General features: G+C 39.1%; 1 protein-coding gene across 5 annotated transcripts in view; it reads right to left on the reverse strand.

Moving 5' to 3' along the window:
• KATNAL1 (katanin catalytic subunit A1 like 1) overlaps positions 1-21,092 on the reverse strand; it is an 88,280-nt gene extending 67,188 nt beyond the window's left edge. Inside the window, exons 1-2 of one of the 5 annotated variants that reach the window (XM_045069565.1) lie at positions 20,712-21,092; positions 5-180 (exon numbers count right to left, since the gene is read on the reverse strand). In XM_045069565.1, coding sequence (XP_044925500.1) covers positions 5-166 — 162 coding nt within the window. In that variant the 5' untranslated portion in view covers positions 167-180; positions 20,712-21,092. Of the gene's footprint in view, positions 1-4; positions 181-16,861; positions 16,882-20,131; positions 20,277-20,335; positions 20,553-20,711 lie in introns of those variants that run through there. The other 4 variants (XM_004774809.3, XM_004774811.3, XM_004774810.3 and 1 more) reach the window with 4 other exon arrangements.
• Positions 21,093-23,579: the final 2,487 nt, after the last annotated feature.

Genomic DNA, 23,579 nt, shown 5'->3' on the forward strand with positions numbered 1-23,579 from the left:
TTACCTGTTGCCATTTGCCTTTGACAGCCGGGTCTCTGACTGACAGGCAATGTCTCTGAATCTGCTGTATCACCCCCTGGTAATACACCATTGATGAGTCATAGTTTCCAAGAAGTGCATATTCTCTTCCTTTCTTTGCATTGTCACAAATCTCAGCCAAATTCATCTTCCTCCAGAGACCTACACAGAATACATAATGTCTTCTTACTAAGTTTTCGGCACCAACTTCAAAACATTTTTTCTTATTCTTTAAAATATCTGCTTAAAACTACTTTCAAAGTCAAAATGGTTCTCTTTCTTTGAGGTTATCTGAATGCATTTTATAATACTGAACAAAGTTTCTAATTTTGGAAGTACAAAGGATATCATAAAAGAACACCTAAGGAGATAACACAGAGAGAAATTACACAGCTCTGAACTATTGGCTTATGTTAAAGGTACATAAATTGGACACTAGTTCTCCTTGCCCATTTACAATTACAGTTAGTTGTAATAGCAATAAAGATGAACTTGATCATATTCAATTTCTTCCTGATAATTTAGTAATAAATATGTGAATATCCCATATTTTTTCCACTGAAAAAACTGCAGAAATTAGTTCTAAAACATTTTGGCCCCCAAAACCAGAAGTCCTACTTAAATACATTTTAAAGGAACAGCCTATAGTTGTCCATGCATAATTTATATGTATTTAATTGTCCCACACAACTTAAATCTAAGCAAAAAACCAAGAATTAAACTACCTGAGCCCTTTTTGCTCCTCAATTTGTAATATTCTATGATTTTGTCTATAGTTTTCTGTCTGTGCAAATAACTATCATCAATCTTTTCCCTTCGACAGATGCTAGGAAGAAGAGTTATCATCTGAACCTCCGGTTTCCACCAAGGCTGTCGAGCCCAGTAATTCTGACTTTTCTTCCTGACTTCCCAAACCCATTCAAGAATCATCCAAGGCTCCTACGCAAATATACTTTCTGTCCAAGCCTACAAGGAATAGGAAGTTCAGAGATACAGTAGAATAACATCCAGGAAGAGTCCAAATTGCCCTGCTCTTACTGTATAGAACAGTAAACCAATGAATCCACTTAGTAGAGAAAATCAAAGTATTTCTCCATGCCTAACCCAGTCAAGAAATGAATAGATATTTCTCCAAAGACATACAAATGGACAAAAGACATAGGAAAAAATGCTCAACATCACCCAGCATCAGGGACATACAAATCAAAACCACAATAAGATACCACTTTGCAGGGGTACCTGGGTAGCTCAGAGGGTTAAGCCTCTGCCTTTGGCTCAGGTCAAGATCTCAGGATCCTGGGATCAAGCCCCACATCCAGCTCTCCACTCAGCATGGAGCCTGCTTCCCCCTCTCTCTCTGCCTGCCTCTCTGCCTTCTTGTGATCTCTCTCTGTGTCAAATAAATAAAATCTTTAAAAAAAAAAAAAAAGATACCACTTTGCACCTGTCAGAATGGTGAAAATTAACAAACCAGAAAACAACAAATGTTAGCGAAGATGCAAAGACAGGGAAACCCTCTTACACTACTGGTGGGAATGCAAACTGGTACAACCACTCTGGAAAACAGTATGGAGGTCCCTCAAAAAGCTAAAAATAGAACCACCCTACAACCCAGCAATTGCACTACTAGGTATATACCCCAAAGATAGACATATAGTGATCCAAAGGGGCACACGCAACCCAGGGTTTATAGCTGCAATGTCCATAATAGCCAAACTATGCAAAGTGCCCAGACATCCACTGACAGATGAACAGATAAAGAAGATGTGGTATAAATACACAATGGAGTATTACTCAACCATCAAAAAAAATGAAACCTTGCCATTTGCAATGATGTGGCTGGAACTAGAGGGTATTATGCTAAGCAGTGTAAGTCAATCAGAGAAAGCTAGTTCTATGAATTCACTCACATGTGGAATTTAAGAAACAAAACAGAGGAGCATAGATGAAGACAGTGAAAAATAAATCAAGATGAAATCAGAGAGGGAGACAAACCTAAGAGGCTCTTAACCAAAGGAAATGGAGGGTTGCTGGTAGGGGAAGGGGAGTAGGAGGATGAGGTAACAGGGTGATGGGCATTAAGAACAGCACATGATGTAATGAGCACTGGGTGTGATATACAACTGAGGAATTACTGAACTCTATCTCTAAAACTATACACTATGTATAAATTAATTGAATTTAAATTTTTTTAAAGATTTTATTTATTTATTTGACAGAGAGAGATCACAAGTAGGCAGAGAGGCAGGCAGAGAGAGAGAGAGGAGGAAGCAGGCTCCCTGCTGAGCAGAGAGCCCGATTCGGGACTCGATCCCAGGACCCTGAGATCATGACCTGAGCCGAAGGCAGTGGCTTAACCCACTGAGCCACCCAGGCACCCTAATTGAATTTAAATTTTAAAAATATTTCTTCATGCCTTTCTAAAAGAATTATATTTTGGTGTTACTTAGCTCTTTCTCTCTACCTCTTCTCTATTCTTAAGCAGTTCAAAAACTCTTCCTCAAAATTAAGCACATCCAGTTCTAGGCATTTCCAAAGGACTCTACTATATTCTTAAAAATAAAACTGTTTCCTTTATGTTTTTTGACATATAATTTGTCCCTTCACCCAGCATAAGTTCCTGGAAGAAAGCATCTATGTTATTTGAGAATCAAACCGCAGCGAAGAGTACACTACTTTTGCAGTTAGAAACTAAAGCATTCAGTAGATTTACCCACATGGAAATCATGGAAAACCTCCTGTTCAAATCAGAACAGTAACACCAAGCAATAAAGTCTTATTACAGAGAATGAGCTGTAATTAATAAATCCAGTAGAAACAAAGCTGTTTCATGTATTATTTTCTTGTAAAGTCACTGTGACACAAAACATTAATTCTGCTAATATGTGCACGTACACAACTACGCAGGATAAAAATATATTGACATAAAGCAGGGGTTTTTTAAGATTTTATTTGACAGAGAGTGAGAGCACAAGCTGAGGGAGCAGCAGGCAGAGCAGGGAGAGGGTGAAGAATGTTTCCCACTCAGCAGGGAGCCTGACGCAGGACTTGATCCCAGGACCCTAGGATCATGACCTAAGGCCAAGGCACCCCAGCAAATTCTTTCTACAAAGGGTCAGACAGTAATTATTTTAGGCTTTAAGGGCCAACAGGTAAAGTTTAGGACATTATATAAATACTTAAATAATGAGAAAATTTTCCATAATTTTTATTGATAAAATTTAAAACATTATAGTAATAACCGCTGAGTACAACTTTTTTAAAACCCATCTCCTCCTAAGAATGAAGCTCTTTTGTGGAGGAGGATAATATTCCACTTAGTTGAGATTCAAAATTTGTGTTCCCTATCGAGGAGATCAATTGCAGGGGTGCCTGGGTGGCTCAGTCAGTTAAGCATCTGCCTTTAGCTCAGGTCATGAGCCCAGGGTCTTGGGACTGAGACCAGACCAGCACAGGGTTCCCTGCTCAGTGGAGAATCTGCTTCTCCCTCTCCTTTTGCCCCTCCCTGAACCCTTGTGCACTCTCTTGTGCGCGCGCTCTCTTTCTCATTCTCTCTCCCTCTCCCTCCCTCTCTCTCTCTCTCTTGCATTCTTGCTCTACTCAAATAAATAAAATCTTTTTTTTTAATCAATTGCAAACATTCATATGGTAGTGCTGCTTTTCAATAAGATTTTATGTATTTCATGTTTGAAAATGTCTTTTTACCTAGAAAGGTGCCACTGCATACATATGATTTCAATGTTCATTGTTTGGAAGATATCTACGGACTTTATTCTTAATATTTGTCTTTCAGCATGTCCTTACATTGCAGATTAATCACTTCCAATTAAAGGTTAAGGTACAAATTAAATGGATTTTGTAAAATGGTAATTTCCTTTGCATTTGCATCAAAGTCTCTCAGAGGCTGCTGAATGGGGCTCAGAAAAGATCTCCAGAAAATCTGAGTGACACCACTTCTTTACCTTCACTTCTGATGGCATGGAGAGAGCTACACAAAACAGCTTAACATTACTTGTGATTTAAACAACACTAGTTGGCATCGAAACAACCTTTAGTTTTCCACATCACCACTGTTTTGCTGGCAATTGTAGGTTGAGTACATTAAGAAACATGATCGAGTCTGCAGCAAAAACTGATTTCCAAAGCCATTCAATGTTCAGTAACAGTGGTTGAGAGCAGCTCCTCTCATTCAGAAAAACCTCAATTCAGCCCTAAGCTCAAAAGACTAAATTAAAACTTTACCACTACTAAGCCACTGAACTGCAGTGTAGAAGGGCAAGTCAGGCTACTCAGCTTCTATTTCTGATAAAAATTCATGGAGCTGACAAAGATTAAGTCCACAAGAGCAACACTCTTGAATCTTGAGGCATGACAAGTTCTATATTGCATAATATATTCAAATATTATCTGCAAAATACCTGCTGATAAATAAAACAATAAAAAAACATAGATTTTTAACCACTTTACAGTTTTGTAAATTCATTCACCTAAGCCTTTTTCGGCTCTACATGTATTTTTGCCACCATCAGTTGGCAACCCTGGCAGATTCCACCTCAGGTCATACACAATTAGTGTTTCTGAACTTTCTGTAAGTATTTTTGTTTGTAATTATTCCATGGACACTGTTTTTAAAACTAGTTCTTCAAAAACTTCAAACTTAGAATTGACTTCTTAAATAACACTTGAGCTGTACTGGTAACCTCTGTCAATCCAGAAAAGCCAAGGAAAACCACTCAAAATCCTCTGCTTTGTTTTTTAATTGATTATCAATGTTCTCAACTCTTCCAGCAACTGTTCTCACCAAAAGGCTAATAGCTTTAAACAAGTTTATTTTCTCCAGACACATTTCTTGGGCCACTACAATCAAACAGGATTTAGTTAAGGCACCATCAGTAAACAACTTCCTTACTTGGTTAACAAATGAGACACTCAGAAACTTAACCTCAGTGCAGCCTGATTTTCATTGTTAATAATTTTGAGAAGAAATTCTGCTATGGTAAGATATTCCTTTTTAAATTTTCTAATTTTTCCAAACATTATTTTCCTGTGAGAAGGGAATACTTTGATGAGTGATTAGTCTGGTAATATCAGTGTGTACTGTGTATCTTTTAGCACAGCTATGGTATCACTGCATAATAATCAATACTCTGTCACCTAATTTGACAATCCATACTCTAAGGTACTCTAGAAATATAATATGCCAAGTCCATTTTTCTCTCATCTTTTCTTGTTTCAACGTGATAGGTAAAGTCCCGATAATAAAGTAAATGGTCACCGAATAGTGATATGCAAATTACTTAAAAGAGATTATAGAGCACCAAGCAGCAGTACAAAAACATTAAGAATGTTGCAAAATCTCTGTCCCAACTACTCAAACTCACAAAAGTTGCCATAAGTAATATGTGTGGCTGTGTTCCAATAAACCTTTATTAATGGACACTGATAACTGAATTTCACTTAAGTTCTACATGTCACAAAATAGTATTCTTTTGACTTTTTTAACCACTAAAAGAATGTAAAAACCATTCTCAGTTCATAGGCCAGTCAAAAAAGTGGCTGGCTAGATTTGGTCCCCAGATTCTTATTTGCTGACTCCTGCTTTCAGCTTCTATCTTAAGAATCTGGGAAGGGGTGCCCACGTGGCTCAGATGGTTGAGCCTGTGCCTTCCACTCAGCACAGGATCTCCAGGTCCTGGAACTGGCCCACATGAGGCTCTCCACTCAGCAGGGAGCCTGGTTCTCCCTCCCACTCTGCCTTTCCACTCCCCTCTTGCTCGTGCTGTCTCTCTCAAATAAAGTTCCTTTTAAAAATTAAAAAAAAAAAAAAATCTGGGAAAATGCAAGCAAACTAAACCCAAAAGAAGTAGAACATAATAAATTTAAGAACAGAAATCAGAAGAATAGAAAATTTCAATCTAGCCAAGCTGGTTCTTTAGAAATGTCATTAAAATGAATATACCTCTAGTAATACTGACCAGGAAAGGGAAAGAGAAAACACAAATTAACAAAATCAGAAATGGAGGGGTTAGCATTACAAACTTTAGAGATATTAAAAGGCAAAAGAGGACTTAATAAAATGTGCAAATTCTATAAAGGTCACAAAATACCAAAGCTTACTCAAGAAGAAATGGAGTGATTAATCTGAATAGTCCTATATCAATCAATGATATGCAACTTATAATTTTTTTAAAAGATTTTATTTATTTATTTGACAGAGAGAGATCACAAGTAGGCAGAGAGGCAAGCAGAGAGAGAAAGAGGAGGAAGCAGGCTCCCCGCTGAGCAGAGAGCCCGACCCCAGGACCCTGAGATCACGACCTGAGCCCACTGAGCCACCCAGGCACCCCACAACTTATAATATAAAATCTTCCCATCAAAACAAGTAAACTCTCCAGATTCAAATGGTATCACTAATGAATTCTCCCAAAGCATTTAAGGAAAAAATAAAACCACTTCTACACAAACTCTCAGAAAAAAAAGAAGAGGAAGAAAAACAACCAAGTTGTATTTTAAGGCCAATATTATCCAGCTACCGAAACCAGACATTATATAAAAGAAATTTACACACAAGTACCACTCAGGAAGATAGAAAAATCTTTAAATGTTAGGTAGTCAAATGCAGTAATATATTAAAAAAAGTAATGCATTATGACCAAAGAGGTGTTTATATCAAAAATTCAAGGTGTTTTTTTTTCCAAAGTGGTTTACATTTTAAAAAAGTCAACAGAATTTTAGAAGACTAGAAATGAAATATATGATTCTCAAAAATACATAAAAAGCTTTGACAAAAAAATCAACACCATTCATAAGAACTCAGCAAAATAAGAAGAGAATTTCCTCAACCCAGTAAAGAGTATCAGTGAAATACCCACAGCTAAAATCATATTTACTGTGAAAGAGTGAATGCTCTTCCCCAATATCAAGAAAGAACAAGGCTCATATATTTGCTCTTATCCCTTCTATTCAACATTAGAACTAGAAGTTCTAACTACCGCAATCAAGTAAGAAAAAAAAAAATAAAAGGCCTAGGGATGGGAAAAGAAATTGCTTTTATTCATATACAATATGATTACTAATGGAGAAAATCCTAGAAAATCTACAAGTTACTAGAACTAATAAGTGAGTTTTGTAACTCAAAATTTATTTTGTAACTCAAAAGCTATTATGTTGTAGGACACAAAGTCAATATTTTAAAAATCAACTGCAAAAAATCAACTGCATTTATACTTATTAATAATAAATAACTGAAAGCAAAAATGAAAACATTAAAAATCATTAAATACTCAGGGATAAGTTTAAACAAAATACATGCAAGATCTGAATATTGAAAACAACCAAAAATTTCTAAGGGAAATTTTGGATATACAGGCATAAGCATGCTTATGAACTGATACATTCAACAGGGTAAGATGTCAAATCTCTTGAAAGTGATCTATAGAGTCAATACAATCCCAAATAAAATTCCAGCAGCCTTTCTTGTAAAAACTGACAAGCTGATTTCACAATTTATATGGAAATACAAAGGGCACTGAATAGCCAAAACAGTTTACCGAAGTAAGACAACTTACAGTATCTGATTCCCAAGATTTACTATAAAGTTGCAATAATCAAGACAGTGTAGTTTTGGCATACAGAAAGACTCACAGACCAATGGAACAAATTAGACCATTCAAAAATAGATCCATAATAGGGGTGCCTGGGTGGCTCAGTGGGTTAAAGCCTCTGCTTTCGGCTCGGGTCATGATCCCGGGGTTCTGGGATGGAGCCCTGCATCCAGCTCTCTGCTCAGCGGGGAGCCTGCTTCCTCCTCTCTCTCTCTGCCTGCCTCTCCGCCTACTTGTGATTTCTGTCAAATAAATGAATAAAATCTTTAAAAAAAAATCCATAATATATGGCCAATTAATTTCTCATAAAGTTGTCACGGCAAGTCAACAAGGACAATTTTTTTCCCAAACAAAGGGTACGGAAACAACCATAAATCCATATGCAAAAAGAACCTGAACCTCAACTCTTAATATCAGATACAAAAATTATCTCAAAATGAATTACTGACCAAAACATAAGTTAAAACTATAAAAGTTTCAGAAGACAACCCAAGGCATAGGGAGGGAGGGGGCACCAGTTCCTCAAGCCCCAGTTGCCATAAGGCAATGCACAATGGACTGGCTGATATCCTCATATACAGTAGGCTGCATTACAGGAGAGGAATCCTCAGTTTAGGGAAGCCAATCTATTATACGGAACCTATCCTTTGTTCCAAGAAGATACTATCACTTTCTTCCAAGACTATAAGCAAGCCTAACCTTTGCTCTGAAAGAAGACACTCTACCTACTTTTCAAAACTGTTAACTTGGTATCAATTTCACCCTGAGGAGTCCCTTTGCCTCTTCTATGTTGATTTATGTATTTATTTATTTATTTATTTATTTTTATTTAATTATTTTGGTCTATGTCTTTCTCTTTCTTGGTTGCTCCCTTACTTTTATGAAACACATTTTCCATATATGAGAGGTAGAGTTTTTGAGACTTTATTCTACCTTTATTTTACCTTCATAGTTTATTGGTAGTTTAGCTACTGAATGCTAGTTTGCAAATAATTTTCCTTCACAATTTTGAAGGTACTGCTCTACTACCTTCTAGGTTTCAATTAAGTTCAGAAGACTGGCACCACTGAAATTCCTGACCCTTTATGTATCACCTGTTTTGTTCCCCTTTCTGAAAGTCTGTGGGATCTTCTCTTTCACACAGGCTTTCAAAAATTGTTGATGATGTATTTGAAGTGGTCTATTTGGGACTCTTTCAATCTAGAAATTAATGTCTTTAATTTTAGGAAAATGTCTGAATTATTCCATTGATGATTTCTTTCCATTTTTTGTTTTTTTCTGGAACACCTTTCATTCAGATGTTGGACCCTAGGTTGGTCCTCCCATTTTCTTACCCGTTCTCTCTTATTTTCCATCTCTTTGTCCTCTGGCTCTACTTCCTTCAAGATTTTCTCCAATTTATATTCTGATTTTTCTCTAGAGTATTTTTTCCTTTTGCATTTTCTTATTGAAGTATATAACTTATATAGTAGTACAAAAGTCTTAAATGTATAGCTCAATGAATTTTAACACTAGGGCATCCAGGTAACACCCACATCACAACACAGAACATTTACAGCATTCCAAAAGGATCCTTGATGAGTTTTGCCTGCTTTCTAAATTTTTTTTAAGATTTGATTTATCTGAGGGCGCCTGGGTGGCTCAGTGGGTTAAGCCGCTGCCTTCAGCTCGGGTCATGATCTCAGGGTTCTGGGATCGAGTCCCGCATCGGGCTCTCTGCTCGACAGGGAGCCTGCTTCCTCCTCTCTCTCTCTCTCTCTCTGCCTGCCTCTCTGCCCACTTGTGATCTCTTTCTGTCAAATAAATAAATAAATAATCTTAAAAAAAAAAAAAAAAGATTTGATTTATCTGAGAGATAGAGAACACATGCACAAGTTGGTGGGGGGGGCAGAGGAAGAGGGAGAGAGAATTTCAAACAGATTCCATGCTGAGTGCAGAACCCCAAAGAGGACAAGATCTCACAATCCTGATATCACAACCTGGGCTGAAACCAAGTGTCAGATGCTTAACCGACTATGTCACCCAGGTACCCCTTACCTGAGCTTTAAAAATCAGTTTTATTGAGCTATAACTTTTAAGTTGTAGGATTTGATTTCTTTTGAAAAATGTATAGTTGCATATCCACCACCACTGTGACATATAAAACATTACCATCACCCCAGAAAACTCCTTCCTGCCACTCTGCAGTCAGTCTCTACCCCCATGATGTATTCTTCTGTTCACATACCATAGTTTTGTCTATTCTAGAATGTGACATGAATAGATCACTCAGTGTGTATTCTGGTGTTTGGCTTCTTTCATTAAGAAAATGCTTCTGAGATTCAACCATGTTGTTGCATGTTTTTGCAGCTGAGCAGTACCTCATTATATGGAAATGTTAAAATTTGTTTATTTATTCATCATTTCTCCATAGGCACTTTTCAAGGAAAAAAAAAGTACAGCATATATTCTTTTCCCAAACCTCACAGAATTTGAGGTTAGATCTAAAACTTCAAGATACAAAAAAAAGATACAATCTACCATAAGACAGAGTCAAATGGTATAACATATAATGTTATTATCTAAAGCACATAACCTATTATTTACTATAAAATAAGTATATTTAAAAGCATAGAAAACACATTAAAAAATGAATAGGCAGATACAAAAAAGATTCAAAACTTGTAGCATTAAAAAAAAAAAGTCATTGAAATTAAAAGCTCAATGAACTAATAAGCAAATAGCAGATTTGACACAGATGAAAAAAAGAATCAAGGAACCAGAAGACAGAGCTAAAGAAATTGTCCAGAATGCAGCTTTTAGAGACAAAGTTAAGTAAGCAAAGGTAAGAAATGCAGAATAGAAAGAGATGGTCCATGATATGTCTAGTATGAATTCCAGAAGGAAAAAAAGAGAAAATACCCAGGCGATAATGACTAAGAAATTTCCAAAATCTAGGGACAATAATAACTATTTAAATAAATAAAGATAAATCCACACCTAGAGACAAGGTAGTAAAACTAAAGAATGTTAAAAGCAATAGAAACAAATACTACAATACCTTTAAAAAAAAAAAAAGAAGACAGCTAACTTTTCAAAAGTTAGGTTTCAGTGGAAACCTAGAGTCAGTGAAATTATACCTTCCAAGTGCTAAAGGCGGGTGGGGGTGGGAAAACTGCAACACTGAATAGTATACCAAACTAAACTATTCAAGTATGAAGGCAATATAAAAATTTCAAGCAGAAAAAACGGATTATAAATGTATGCACCACAAAGTTTTATTTTATTTTATTTATTTTTTTTTTTAAAGATTTTATTTATTTTTCTTGACAGACAGAAATCACAAGTAGGCAGAGAGGCAGGCAGAGAGAGAGGGGGAAGCAGGCTCCTGCTGAGCAGAGAGCCCGATGCGGGGCTCGATCCCAGGACCCTGGGATCATGACCTGAGCCGAAGGCAGAGGCTTTAACCCACTGAGCCACCCAGGCGCCCCACCACAAAGTTTTAGTTGTGGCCTCAGGCAAACGTGTAATTTCTCTAGGCCTTAGTTCTTTATCTATACAATAGGGAAAACAATATTTATCATCATAAAGTTAAAAACTAAATGTGATGTTAGGGGCGCCTGGGTGGCTCAGTGGGTTGGGCCGCTGCCTTCGGCTCAGGTCATGATCTCGGGGTCCTGGGATCGAGTCCCGCGTCGGGCTCTCTGCTCGGCAGGGAGCCTGCTTCCCTCTCTCTCTCTCTCTGCCTGCCTCTCCATCTACTTGTGATCTCTCTCTGTCAAATAAATAATCTTAAAAAAAAAAAAAAGTGATCTTAGCATCCCTCCTAGCAAATAAAGAGCAGTGAATCAATATAAGCTATTATCTTTACTCCACACTCAACATTAATATAGAGGTTTAGAGCAGCTAATTTTCCTCAAAAATAACAAGAAATCAACTGACCCAGTTTTCATTATAAATGCCTACAAGCGCCTGGGTGGCTCAGTAGGTTAAGTGGCTGCCTTCCGCTCAGGGCTCAGGTCGTGATTGCTAAGCAAGGTGCCTGCTTCTCCCCCTCCCCCCACCCCACTCACACTCTCTCTCAGAGCATGCTCTCTCTCTCAAATAAATATTAAAAAATAATAACAAATAAACTCCTAGAAGCTGTACCATAATTTTAGTTACTCTTAACCATAATCTTGAAATATAGAGGGTTTCTAAAAAATCTCCTTTAATATAAATTAGAAGTTTCTAGGATTTTTTCCCAAAAATTTTATTTATTTGACAGAGAGAGAGAGAGAGAGAGAGAACACAAACAGGGGAGAGGGGCAGATGGCAGAGCCTGAGCCATGGCTGATCCCAGGACCCCGGGATCATGACCTGAGCCGAAGGCCGATGCTCAACAGAGCCACTCAGGTGCCCCGAGAAGTTTCTAGGACTTAAAATGTCAGGTTACATCTAAAAAAAGCATGAACTGCTTTAAGCAATGTCATGCTTGACAATACTTCTCTTATTCTGAGATTATCACGTATTCAAAAATGGATTCAGCACCTTCTTACAGTATTTACTACTGAACTGATCCAGTAATATTGCCCTATACAGAACAATCCAACTAGTATCTTCAAGGAGAGTTCTTTGCTCAAAGAGAGTTCCATGCTCAGAATGAGAAGAGCTCTGTTCAAGTTCATGCTCAGACCAAGAAGAAAGAATATTGTTTCATTTGGTCCTACATAATTATGACTTATCTCTTTAAGACTCATATTTAACCCTAACGAATCAAATAAAATCCTGGTTCCAATCTCTCTTCAGCTACATTAATCTACAGCCACACTTTCTTTTCTTTTGAACTACCATTCTCCCACAATACACACACACACACACACACACACACACACTCACACAGAGCTTTCTCTCCCAACAAACTTGGATTTTTACCTTATACCAAGACTAAGGCACATGTTCGGGAAAACAAAAACTAGCGTATACTGAGAAGCCTAAACTGCTTAAGATGTCACAAATAATTCTTTTGTCTCCACAGTTGTGGTTTTAAAATGAGAAAGAAAACTTTTTTCAAACTAATTTTTTAGAATGAGTGAGTGATATCTAATTCAGTTATAATGTATGTGAAGCTTTAAAAAATATTGCTTTAAGCTATTTTCATTTTCACACTTCCACAATTCTCTCAGAATATTCCTTTTCCTTCTAGGAGTTGCAAATTCCTTAAATATTTATTTCAAAAACACTGAAGCAGCCTCAACTACAGCAATGTGAACAAAATAATACAAGTTGGAACTGTGGTAGCAAAACAACAAATCAGACTTGATTTTAAGCATTTTGTATCATGTTGAATTCTACCAATGTTCAGCCTCTACATACTTAAAAAAAAGTTTATTGAAATCACCAAAGTCCAGTCTATTTCATACAATGACTGCTATAAATCCAAGTAATTAAAAAAACACATAACCACAACTGCTCAAATTACCGCATTTTGAACTATGTTTTAATAGCAATAAATTAACCCACTATGTGAATACTAGTCACCAAAACGGTTTATTCTGAAAGCCACAATACCTCCCATTTCTTCATAAAGGGTTATATGCTCAAGGACTGTAGCTGGCCATGAATAATGGAGAATAGGACTCCATCACAAACTCAGAGACAACAGGAAAGTGCCTGTAGCAACCAAGTCTTTTCATGTGTTTCCTTACCTAAGCTCACTTCTGAAATGCTTAGGGAACAGACAAATGACCGTCCATACAAAATAAAAGAATCTAAAGCGATCATTCTAAGAGTTTAAGTTTCTAAAGAAGTAGCCACAACAGTAATTTCTGCCCAGGTACTCAATTCTTTACAACACTGAGGCAGCTGACAATGTCTATACCTGCCATTCTGTGTCAAGATGGCAGCTTAAACAATATATTTTATCTTAAGTACTTATGTACCCTTTTAACATAGAAATAACATTCACTGAATGTTTATTCCACGTGAGGAAATATGATAAAAATGGCTGTCTAGTCATTATCTCCTTTAATCCTCATCACACTAGTAAATAAAAATGGTTACCCCCATTTAATAGAAGAGGAGGCTGAAGCTTTAAAGAATTTAAACACCCAGCCTGGATTTACACCTGGATGTGTCTAAACTCAGAGCCTGCACTGTTGGGTCATTATACTCTACCGCTCAAATTCCTTCAAAATACATGAACTCCTTCAAAGTTATATAGCTAACCGAAAAATAAATAAAAGGCTAGCTAGTAGAGATGAAATACTAGATTTTATTCCAATTGCCTATATAATTACATACTACTGTCTTAACTTCAAGGTATTTGAAAGATATTACATGAAACCTTTCAAAACCCTGTCTGCATCACATTACTTTACCAAGTAGTCTTTAATCAATTAATATTATCATATCTATTCACTCAGACATTCATCATCCATTCTATACTATTTAGCAAACACCTACCCCATTCAGCAAACACCCATGTATATGGAAGGCCCATATTCACCAAGAAAAATGGAAGAGGGGAAAATCATCAGAAAGGAAAAGATACTTAAGTTTTAAGACACTCACGCGTACAGAGAAATCAAAGAGAATGAAAGAACATGCTACTGAAATAAATGAAATGAAGCTGAAGTTATACAGACATGATTATAAGTTACAGAAGCATTTATAAAAAATATCTTCATACCCAAAAAATTAGAAAGAATAATAATTTCAAACTAAAGCTCACTTGTAAAAAAATAATGAAATCTTGCCATTTGAAACGACATGAGTATGCTGAGCGAAATAGGTCAAAGACAAATACCATGACTTCACTCATAGATGGAATTCAAGAGACAAAAAACAAACAAAGGGGAAAAAAGCTGAGGGGGAGGCAAAGGAAGAAACAGACTCTTCCTACAGAGAACAAACTGATGGCCACCAGATGGGAGGATGCGGCAAACAGGTGAAGGAGATTACGAAATGCACTTGTGTGAAGCACCGGTTATTGTGTGGAAGTGTTGAATCACTACTGTACACCTGAAACTCAGCACATTATATGTTAACTATTGGAATTTATTTTTTTTAAGATTTTTATTTATTTATTTGAAAGAGAGAAAGAGCAGGAGCGGGGTGAGTGGCAAAGGAAGCAGATTCCTGCTGAGCAGGGAGCCTGATGAGGGGGTTCAATTCCAAGATTCCAGGATCATGACCTGAGCCAACTGCAGACACCTAACAGACTCAGCCACCCAGGTGCCCCTAACTAACTGGAATTTAAATAAAAACTTAAAAAATAAAAGTCACTTTTTAACAGGCTGCTTAACAGGAGCTTTTAGTCAACAATTATTAATGGACAACTAGTAATTAAATTACAAAGTTGGAAAGGGACTTAAAAGGTCATTTATTCCATCTCCGTACCTTCAAATAGGGCCATAATCAAACCATCCATAGCAAAAGAAACAAAGACATCTAGTGGACATTAAACAGCTCGCCTTGGAAAACACTCCTTTTGGGTTTTTTGTTTTTTTTTTCACTCCTCTCACAATCTATGCCTTAAATTTTTCTAGCTAATGCCTGTATATACCTAAATTACTAAGTACTCTAAGTACTAAGGCAGTATTTCACTAGGCCTACCATATATGAGAAAAGTTATCTAGGAGAAAAAAGTGTTTGAAATAATGCTGAGTACATTAAAATATACATATTTCCATTTTATAAACTGAGGTTCAAAATCCGTGACATCATAATATAAATCAGTCCAGAAATGATATAGTCAAAGAAATTTAGGCTACTGGAATCTCATATCATGCAGCAGAATTCCAAATTTCTCTGAAGACGAAACCAAGGCAAAGATGTTAATATTATTAATGGTCTACAAAAAAAAAAAAAAAAAACCATTTTACGGCATTTAAGGAAGCCTCACTTAAAAGAGTAATTGATGGGGCGCCTGGGTGGCTCAGTGGGTTAAGCTGCTGCCTTCAGCTCAGGTCATGATCTCAGGGTCCTGGGATCGAGTCCCGCATTGGGCTCTCTGCTCAGCAGGGAGCCTGCTTCCCTTCCTCTCTCTCTGCCTACTTGTGATCTCTCTCTGTCAAATAAATAAAATCTTTAAAAAAAAAAAAAAAGAGTAATTGATGAATCCTTTTATAGAACAAATCATTATTTTGTAATATACCTACTGCCTTGAACTATCTGCTTAATATGATCAGGTAGTCACAGAACAAGGTCTCTCGTCAAACAGAAATGACAACCCTGGCACATTGTTGCTATGGGGGAGGGAAGAGAAAGGTGTTCAGTCACTGGGCACTTAGGGTTTACCTCTGTTAAACTGCCTATCCCTCCCAAAAATCTTATAAATAGTAAGTATTACTATCTTTTTTTTTTTTTTTTTTTTTTTTTAGTAAGGAGACAGGTTGGGAAACTTGCCTGTGATTATATAGAAAATAAACTGTAGTTCCAGAATTGACAACAGATGTATCTGACCCCTTCCACTATACCACAGTCAGTAAACGTTCCTTGGAGCAATGTTCTCTATAAAAGAATACCACTGTGTATGTTGAGAAAATAAAGTACCAAGTACTAATCCAAAGGATCCATAGGAGCTTTCTAATTTTACTGATATTTATACAAATAGATAATAATTATCAGTTAAATGAATAAATATAAAGTTGTTTAAGAATACTCAATCATAAGTTCTTGGCCTGGATTCTCTTCTCTTTAGTAACACATTAAGCTATAGGTTTCCTTAGTATTTTAAGCTCTCCCATAGTAAATCAAAGTTTCAGGGGGTGGCGGGAATCACACAACCTTGTGTTTTGCGGTCACTGAAAATTACGGAGTTCTAATCTCAGCTTGACAAAACCATTCTTAACCCATCCTAGCTTTCTACAGTGGCTATTCCAAATCTCCACCATTCTTCTTTCTGAAACCCAATCTCCGCTCATCAACTGACCTTGATTCCTATCAACCTCTCAGAGATCATAAGTTTGAACTCTCTAACTTATAAATTATCTATATTCTCACTTCTCTCCTTTTCAGTGCCTCTCTCCTCCTGTCTACATCAGCACACTGCCTAGGATCACAGTGGGCACTTAGTTGATACTTACACAATATAACTAATTCTAGACTAATTCTTCCACCCTCCTCATCCCATCCTTCCCTAAATGTTCAGAGTCCTTTATCAGCTATCTCCTCTCTTTATTTTCTACATCTGCAAACATTGCCTCTTTATTGCCTCTTTCCCTAATAGTTTATCAGTCTTTAAAAAAAACAAAAACAGAAACAGAAAACCTACAAACCCTTTTTAGTTACTGCCTCATCTGTTTCTTTTCTTCAGAGTCAAACTTCTTTAAAAAGAGAAGTATGCCTGGAAGTTTCAGAGTAAGGAAATACTGTTAAGTAAGTAGCATAATATCACAGGGTTTTAATTCTTTTTTAAAAGTTTATTTAAGTAATCTCTAAACCCAATCATGGGGCTCGAACTCCCAACCCCAAGATGCAGAGTTGCTCACTCTACTGACTGAGCCTGCCAGGCACCCCAAGAACCCTTAATTTTCAAGATACATACTGAAATAATTATAGATAAAAAGATATAATATCTGAGTTTAGCTTTAAGATAATCCATTTGCGGGAAGGAGTAACAGATGAAACAAAATTGGTTATGTGCTCATTCCTCAAGGAAACTGACAACTACATGGGGAGCTCATTATTTTCTTTTCTTTTGTATATATATATTATCAAGGAAAATTTTTAAACTTTTTAAACTTGTTTTTCACGTAGCCTCTGCTCGCATTTCTCTTCATTTTTGCAAAGTTTAGAAATACTTTACAGCCACCAAATCCACTGGACATGTTTCAATCTTTACCTTACTTGCCCTCTCCGAGACACAAGATACTCCATTCCTGCTTCTTTTTTTCCTCTCCTTTGTCATTTGTTAATGCATGCTCACTCTGATTCTTCTTCTCTGCCTCCCAACCCCTCAGTCTCATTTGTAGGCGCTTTTCTCACTTCCTTTCAAACATGGTCCCATTCTCCTGCCCCAACACACACACGTGGGCACACATGCACACACACCCAAAATGCTGTTCCTTCCTAAAGAGTTCCATATTAAAACTTTCCCTTTTTCATTTCCACACATTTCTCCAATGTGAGCTGATCCCCTCTCTCCTGTAATTTCAACTACTTACACACATGCAAATCCCCACCCACAACCGTGAAAGCTCTGAGCTCCAGATCCAAACACATCCTTACCTCAGTATCCCACAGGAATTTTAAATAAATGCTCAGAACTGAACAGACCTTTATCTTTAACTCCAACAAAACCCTGCTTTTCCTCCTCTCAAATAAATGGTTTCACTATCCTCACAAACATCCTAGCCAGAAAATTAGAAATCATTTGTTTTAGGGTTCCAAAACTTTCTAGCCCCCAGCTAAAGTCCTATCAATTTTATCCCTTAAATCCTTCTACAATCCCTGTCTACTATAACCTCAATTGCTTAGTTCAGATGTATCTTCATTTTTCTATTGTACATTTTTTTCCCCTAAAACTGGTTTCCCTACACCACTCTATTCTCCCCTCTCCAAACTTCAGCCGGAGTTACCGTTCTAAAATACAAACCCAATTAACACTACATTTGAAATTCTTCGATGGTTGCCCTATGTTGGGGAAAAAAAAAAATCATGGTACCGAGTTCTCTTCTAACCTCTCCCCCAACTACATTGCAAGTACTCTAGGATTCAGGCATCAGAATGACCTAGGATTTTCCAAACACAAAACTCTGGAATCTATCCTTTGCTTTTGTTGTGCCATGTGCCTAAAATCACTTTCCTCAGGGGCACCTAGATGGCTCAGTGGGTTAAGCCTCTGCCTTCAGCTCAGGTCATGATCTCAGGGTCCTGGGATCGAGTCCCGCATCGGGCTCTCTGCTCAGCAGGGAGCCTGCTTCCCCCCTCTCTCTCTGCCTGCCTCTCCATCTACTTGTGATTTCTCTCTCTCAAATAAATAAATAAAATCTTTAAAAAAACAAACAAACAAAAACAAAAAAAACTTCCCCCAATCTCCTTAGACAGGTCAAGAGAATGGCATCAGTGGCTGAGATCATGACTTAAATTAGACCCACCTGGGTTGTAATCCCAGGTTCAAACCTTATCAGCTATGACTCTGAACAAGATCTCTAAGTCTGTTTCTTCAACTCTAAGTAACAGTAGTTAGGGATTTTTATGAGGATTACATAATGGGCTACATGCAAAATACCGTACGGTGCCTCCCTGAAATAAAGTATTCAATAAATATTACTGTTATATTACTGTTTATTTCCATTCCGGGCTCCTTTAGCAACTTGCACCTATCCCTATCATACTATTGTGAAAACATGACTGTTTGCTCAGGCAGAACACAGACTATCTTCTATTATATTTTTATTACCACTACCAGGCATAACACCTACAATATCATAGGTTCTTAACAAATCTTGAATAAACAAATAATATGCTTCCAACCCCTGTACTATATGCCATTAAGGCCTCAATTTTTTTTTTCCTAAGGGTCTTTTTAAATTTACTTTCCAACTCCTTGTACAAAAATGGTACTTGAAGTAAAATTTACAAGTCAGCCTCATTGTAATAGAGAAAAGGGGGATTTTGTAGTGGCCTTGTGTTGTCTTCTTATTTAAAAAACACAGACAGGGGTCCCTGGGTGGTATAGTCAGCTAAGCATCTGACTCTTGGTTTCAGCTCTGGTTGTGATTTCAGGATCCTGAGATAAAGCCCTCTCTCTGCCCCTTCCCTTCCCCCTCTCTAATTAAAAAAAAAACAAAACACAAAACAAAAAAAAAAAACTAACACACACAAAACCCACTGTCCTATCAACAATTTTTCTAGATATTATATAAAATACTTAATTTCTAGGACGGTTATCTCCCTGTTGAAAAAATTCTAAAGGGTAATTAAGGCAGGTTTTCTAAGTCTGTGTTGGCTTCCTTACCACCAGGACCTGAGCAAACTCTAAGGACTAAGGTGTACTGCAGAATAATTTTTTTTTAAGTAGAACATAGCATTTTTCATTCTGAAAATATGCTCCTGAATAATTCTGAGAACAATGAAATACCAAAGAAAATAATTACTACTACCCACTGCTAAAAATAAAAAAAGACAACTCTGTGCTTTAAAACTCACTAGTAAAAAAAAAAAAAAAACTAGTAAGTTAAAGTTAAACTAATCGGCAAAATAGAATCAAAATATGTGTAGGCAATATTCAAGCTAGTAAGTGGGGATGTAGGGGTACTCATTTTGCAAACTTGAACCTCAATAAATAAAATGCAAAAGGAAAAACGGTTTTAAAAAAAGCAGCTACTATATAATAGCATGGTCTCTACTTCTACACTTGTCTACACTTGATCTTTAAGCATTAACGCCCTTTGAGTAATTATTAATGGGTTTAATATGCAAACACCTGAGCTACTTAAGAATAAATATAATTAAATACCTAGAAATAAACGTATTAGGGAAAGGAGAAAGGCCAGTTTAAAAAAAGAAAAAAAAAAAAAAAAAAACAGTTTCTCGGGTCTCACATCAAATGCGTGCCATACATACGGTTCGGCACCCAGAGGCAGCAACCTGGGAGGGTCAGAGACGCCGCAGGCCCGAAGCCCTGCAGCTGGGGCGGCTGCTCATCCCTGAGACCAGGCGGGGCGGTGGCCCAGCCCCGTCGGGGTGGGGCCGAGCGCAGTTAGCCGGGGCGGGCCAAACGGCAGGGCGGGAAGCCCAAGTCTCACCTCCACTTCCCTTTCCCAGCGCAGAGCCCAGTTCCGCGACCACCCAAGAGCCCCGGCACCACAAAGACAGATTTTTCTCTCGCCCGGTCCGCTTAAAGTTTATCGGTCTTTCCCAACGGTCAGGGCCGCCGGGCTTTGTAGTTCGCCGGTCCGGGCCATCCCACCAAGGCCGCAAGCCTGTAGAGCCGCTAAACTACAATCCCCATAATGCCCCGCGAGCCTCGCGCTCCCACTGTTCTCTACTTCCCCTCACGGCGCCCCAGGATGCGTGCGGCCGCACGGCCGCGGCAGCGGGAGACCGGGTGTGGCTGTCAACTTGAACACCCCATCACCTGCTCTCCTGCTTGCGCCCGTCTCCCTCTGATCCATTACTTACGTGCCGCAGGTCGGCCCGCCGTTGGTGAGGCGGTCCGGGTGGGGGTGGGGCACCGGCCGCCGCCGCCGCCGCCACTGAGTCCGTTAGTTCCTGACGTGCGTGTAGAGGCGGCGGCGGCGGCGTACGGTTGCCATGGCAGCCGCAGGCCGAGCGAGAGGTGGGGGGGAGCGCGGAGGCGCTAAGTCACTAGGGGGAGGAGCCTGGGAACCCCACCCGGGTAAGGGGGAAGGGAGGCGTAAGGGTGCGTCTGGAAGAGGGAGACGGTGACATTGCGGAGGACGAGTGACTAACAGAACTCGGGTACTGCCCACTGAGCCCTGCCGCGGCAGCGTCCAATCCGGTTGGCAGGACGCGTGTCCTGTGCCATCGGCTGAGCGCGTTGGTGCCCGCTCTATTCTGAGAGGTTGCCTATGGCGTCAGAGGAAGGAGCGCCTGAGCGGCTCAGCGCCCGGCTCTTTAAAGGTCGTCGGATCCGGCCCCTCCCCCACCGCCTCTGCGGGCATCCCCCGCTGGTTCTGGAACCGGAACCACCCTTTCTGGGGTTTTCACCAGGAAAACCGAATTTGCAATCTTTCACACCTTTCTGCCACTTTCTGAGGAGTGGGATGGAAAGGAATCCTTTAGTAAGGCGTATGCGTACGGCCTAAAGGGTTATTAAGGACGTTTGAGAACTTGTAAGTGGCACTGATTTCGGCTGAATTTTTGATGTGTCATACTTCGGAAGTAACCGTTTATGGACTCTTCCCGAGACCCGTCTCAGAGATGCAGTGCCACAGAGACGGGTTGAGCGCGTGGGCGTCTAAAACCCGCTTCTCGGTTCACGTCCTGCCCTTACACTGGGTAGCTGTTAACCAGGGGCAGTTTACGTACACGCTCTGATGCCCAACATTCTGACCTGCAAAATGGAGATGATGTACGGCGCACCGTGCGTGTGAGAGATCAAGGCACTGAGACTGGTGGAGCGCTGTATAACAAAAGACTGGCATTCGGTTATTTATTCCTTCGTGATAAGAGTCAGGAGTGGTAGCCTGGAGGGGAGGGTGGGTGTGACTGAAGAGGGAGTTTTCTGTAGTGATGGAAAAGCTCGACCTCCTGCTTAGGGTTTGGGTTATCGAGGTATGTGCATCTGCCAAAACTCATGGAATGGTGCGTGTAAAATCTGTACCTTTCACTGTGAGTAAATGAACCTCAAGAAAAGAACATAAAAATAATTTCAGCCTTAGCAACTTTCAAATACACAATACGGTGTTGTTAAATTTAGTCACCGGGCTGTACATTTCATCCCCCGGACTTATTTATTCTGAAACAGAAATTGTGTACGGGGCACCAGGGTGGCTCCATCGTTAAGCATCTGCCTTTGGCTCAGGTCATGGTCCCAGGGTCCTGGGATGGAGACCCTCATCCGGCTCCCTGCTGGGGTGGGGAGGGAAGCCTGCTTTTCCCTCTCTCACTTGCCCCACTTGTGTTCCAGGTCTCAGCTGTCTCTCTCTGTGTCAAAATCAGTAAATAAATCAGTAAATCAGTAAATAAAATATTTTAAAAGAAAATATGTACCCTTTGACTCCCTTCATCACCCATTTCACTCCACTACTCCCACCCCCTACCTCTGGCAACCACCAATCTGTTCTCTGCATCTGTGAGACTATAATTAGAAATGTAGACCCTAATAGAGACCACAGAGATGTTGTCCAATCTCCAGGTTTTGCAGATGTGGAAAATGAGACCTAGAGATTTAAGTAAATAGAGGAAGTGTGTGGGGGGGGGGGGATTACTCTGCCGTTTTCTACCAATAAATGTCTCTTGAGAAATTATGATTGAAAATAGCAAGCTACTTATGTGTATGTCATCCAGTTCTCAGTCTGGGTCACCTTGTCCACAGAAATCTTTTTGAAATAGACTCCAGTCCCTTTCCCACCTCCTATGGAAAGGCCAATGTTCTCTCCAAGACTGTACATTCCCCCCACCACCAGAGTGGGAGGGAGGCGGTTACAATCTCAGGGTCATTTCTGGCTCTGAGGTCTTGTTTTTCTCTGAACACATGGACTCTCTCATATCTCACCTTTTGCAACTCTTTTCTCTCCTGCTACACACAGCTTGGAAATCAAACCCTTTTCTTTGGTTGTTTGTATAGCAGGCTCCTCTGAAGGTTTGGAGCAACTGGAGGTTTGTTTTTTTGTTTTGTTTTGTTTTGTTTTTTTTAAAGATTCCATTTATCTACTTGACACAGAGAGATCACAAGTAGGCAGAGAGGGAGAGAGAGGGGAGGAAGCAGGCTCCCCACCGAGCAGAGAGCCCGATGCTGGGCTCCATCCCAGAACCCCGGGATCACGACCTGAGCCGAAGGCAGAGGCCCCAACCCACTGAGCTACCCAAGTGCCCCTGAAGCAACTGGAGTTTTAAATAAAGGCTGACAATAACCTAATGCTAGGACTCCCTGGTCTTGGAAGGCCTTCAGTATCCCCATGGCATTGGTATCCACCAACTCCTTTTTTTTTTTCCCCCCAGCAGAAAACTGCAACTCTGCACTAACCATCATCTCCCTGGTCCTATCTCTCTCTTCCTCTTTTCTCTCTTTACACAGTACTTTTAGTTATATCTGTCTCCTAATCTATACCTTCAGGACTACTTTCCATTCTTAAACTGTTCATCAAAGTATTTTCCTACACAAAGTACTTGCCCCAAAAGGAACTCTAGTGCTGGCTTTTAAAATCATATGTTTCAGCTCAGAATATATCCACACATTCTATTTGATTCAGCCCAAAGTATACTCAGTAAATATTGAGCTTATGCATATGACCTGTCTAAGATACCGGCACAATGGTTTCAATTATGAAAACTATTCAGTATAAATGAGGAAGCATTCGACAG

The sequence above is a fragment of the Mustela putorius genome, unplaced genomic scaffold (assembly GCF_011764305.1).
Source record: "Mustela putorius furo isolate JIRA1106 unplaced genomic scaffold, ASM1176430v1.1 tig00003942_pilon_pilon_pilon, whole genome shotgun sequence".
In the NCBI taxonomy this organism is placed as follows: domain Eukaryota; kingdom Metazoa; phylum Chordata; class Mammalia; order Carnivora; family Mustelidae; genus Mustela; species Mustela putorius.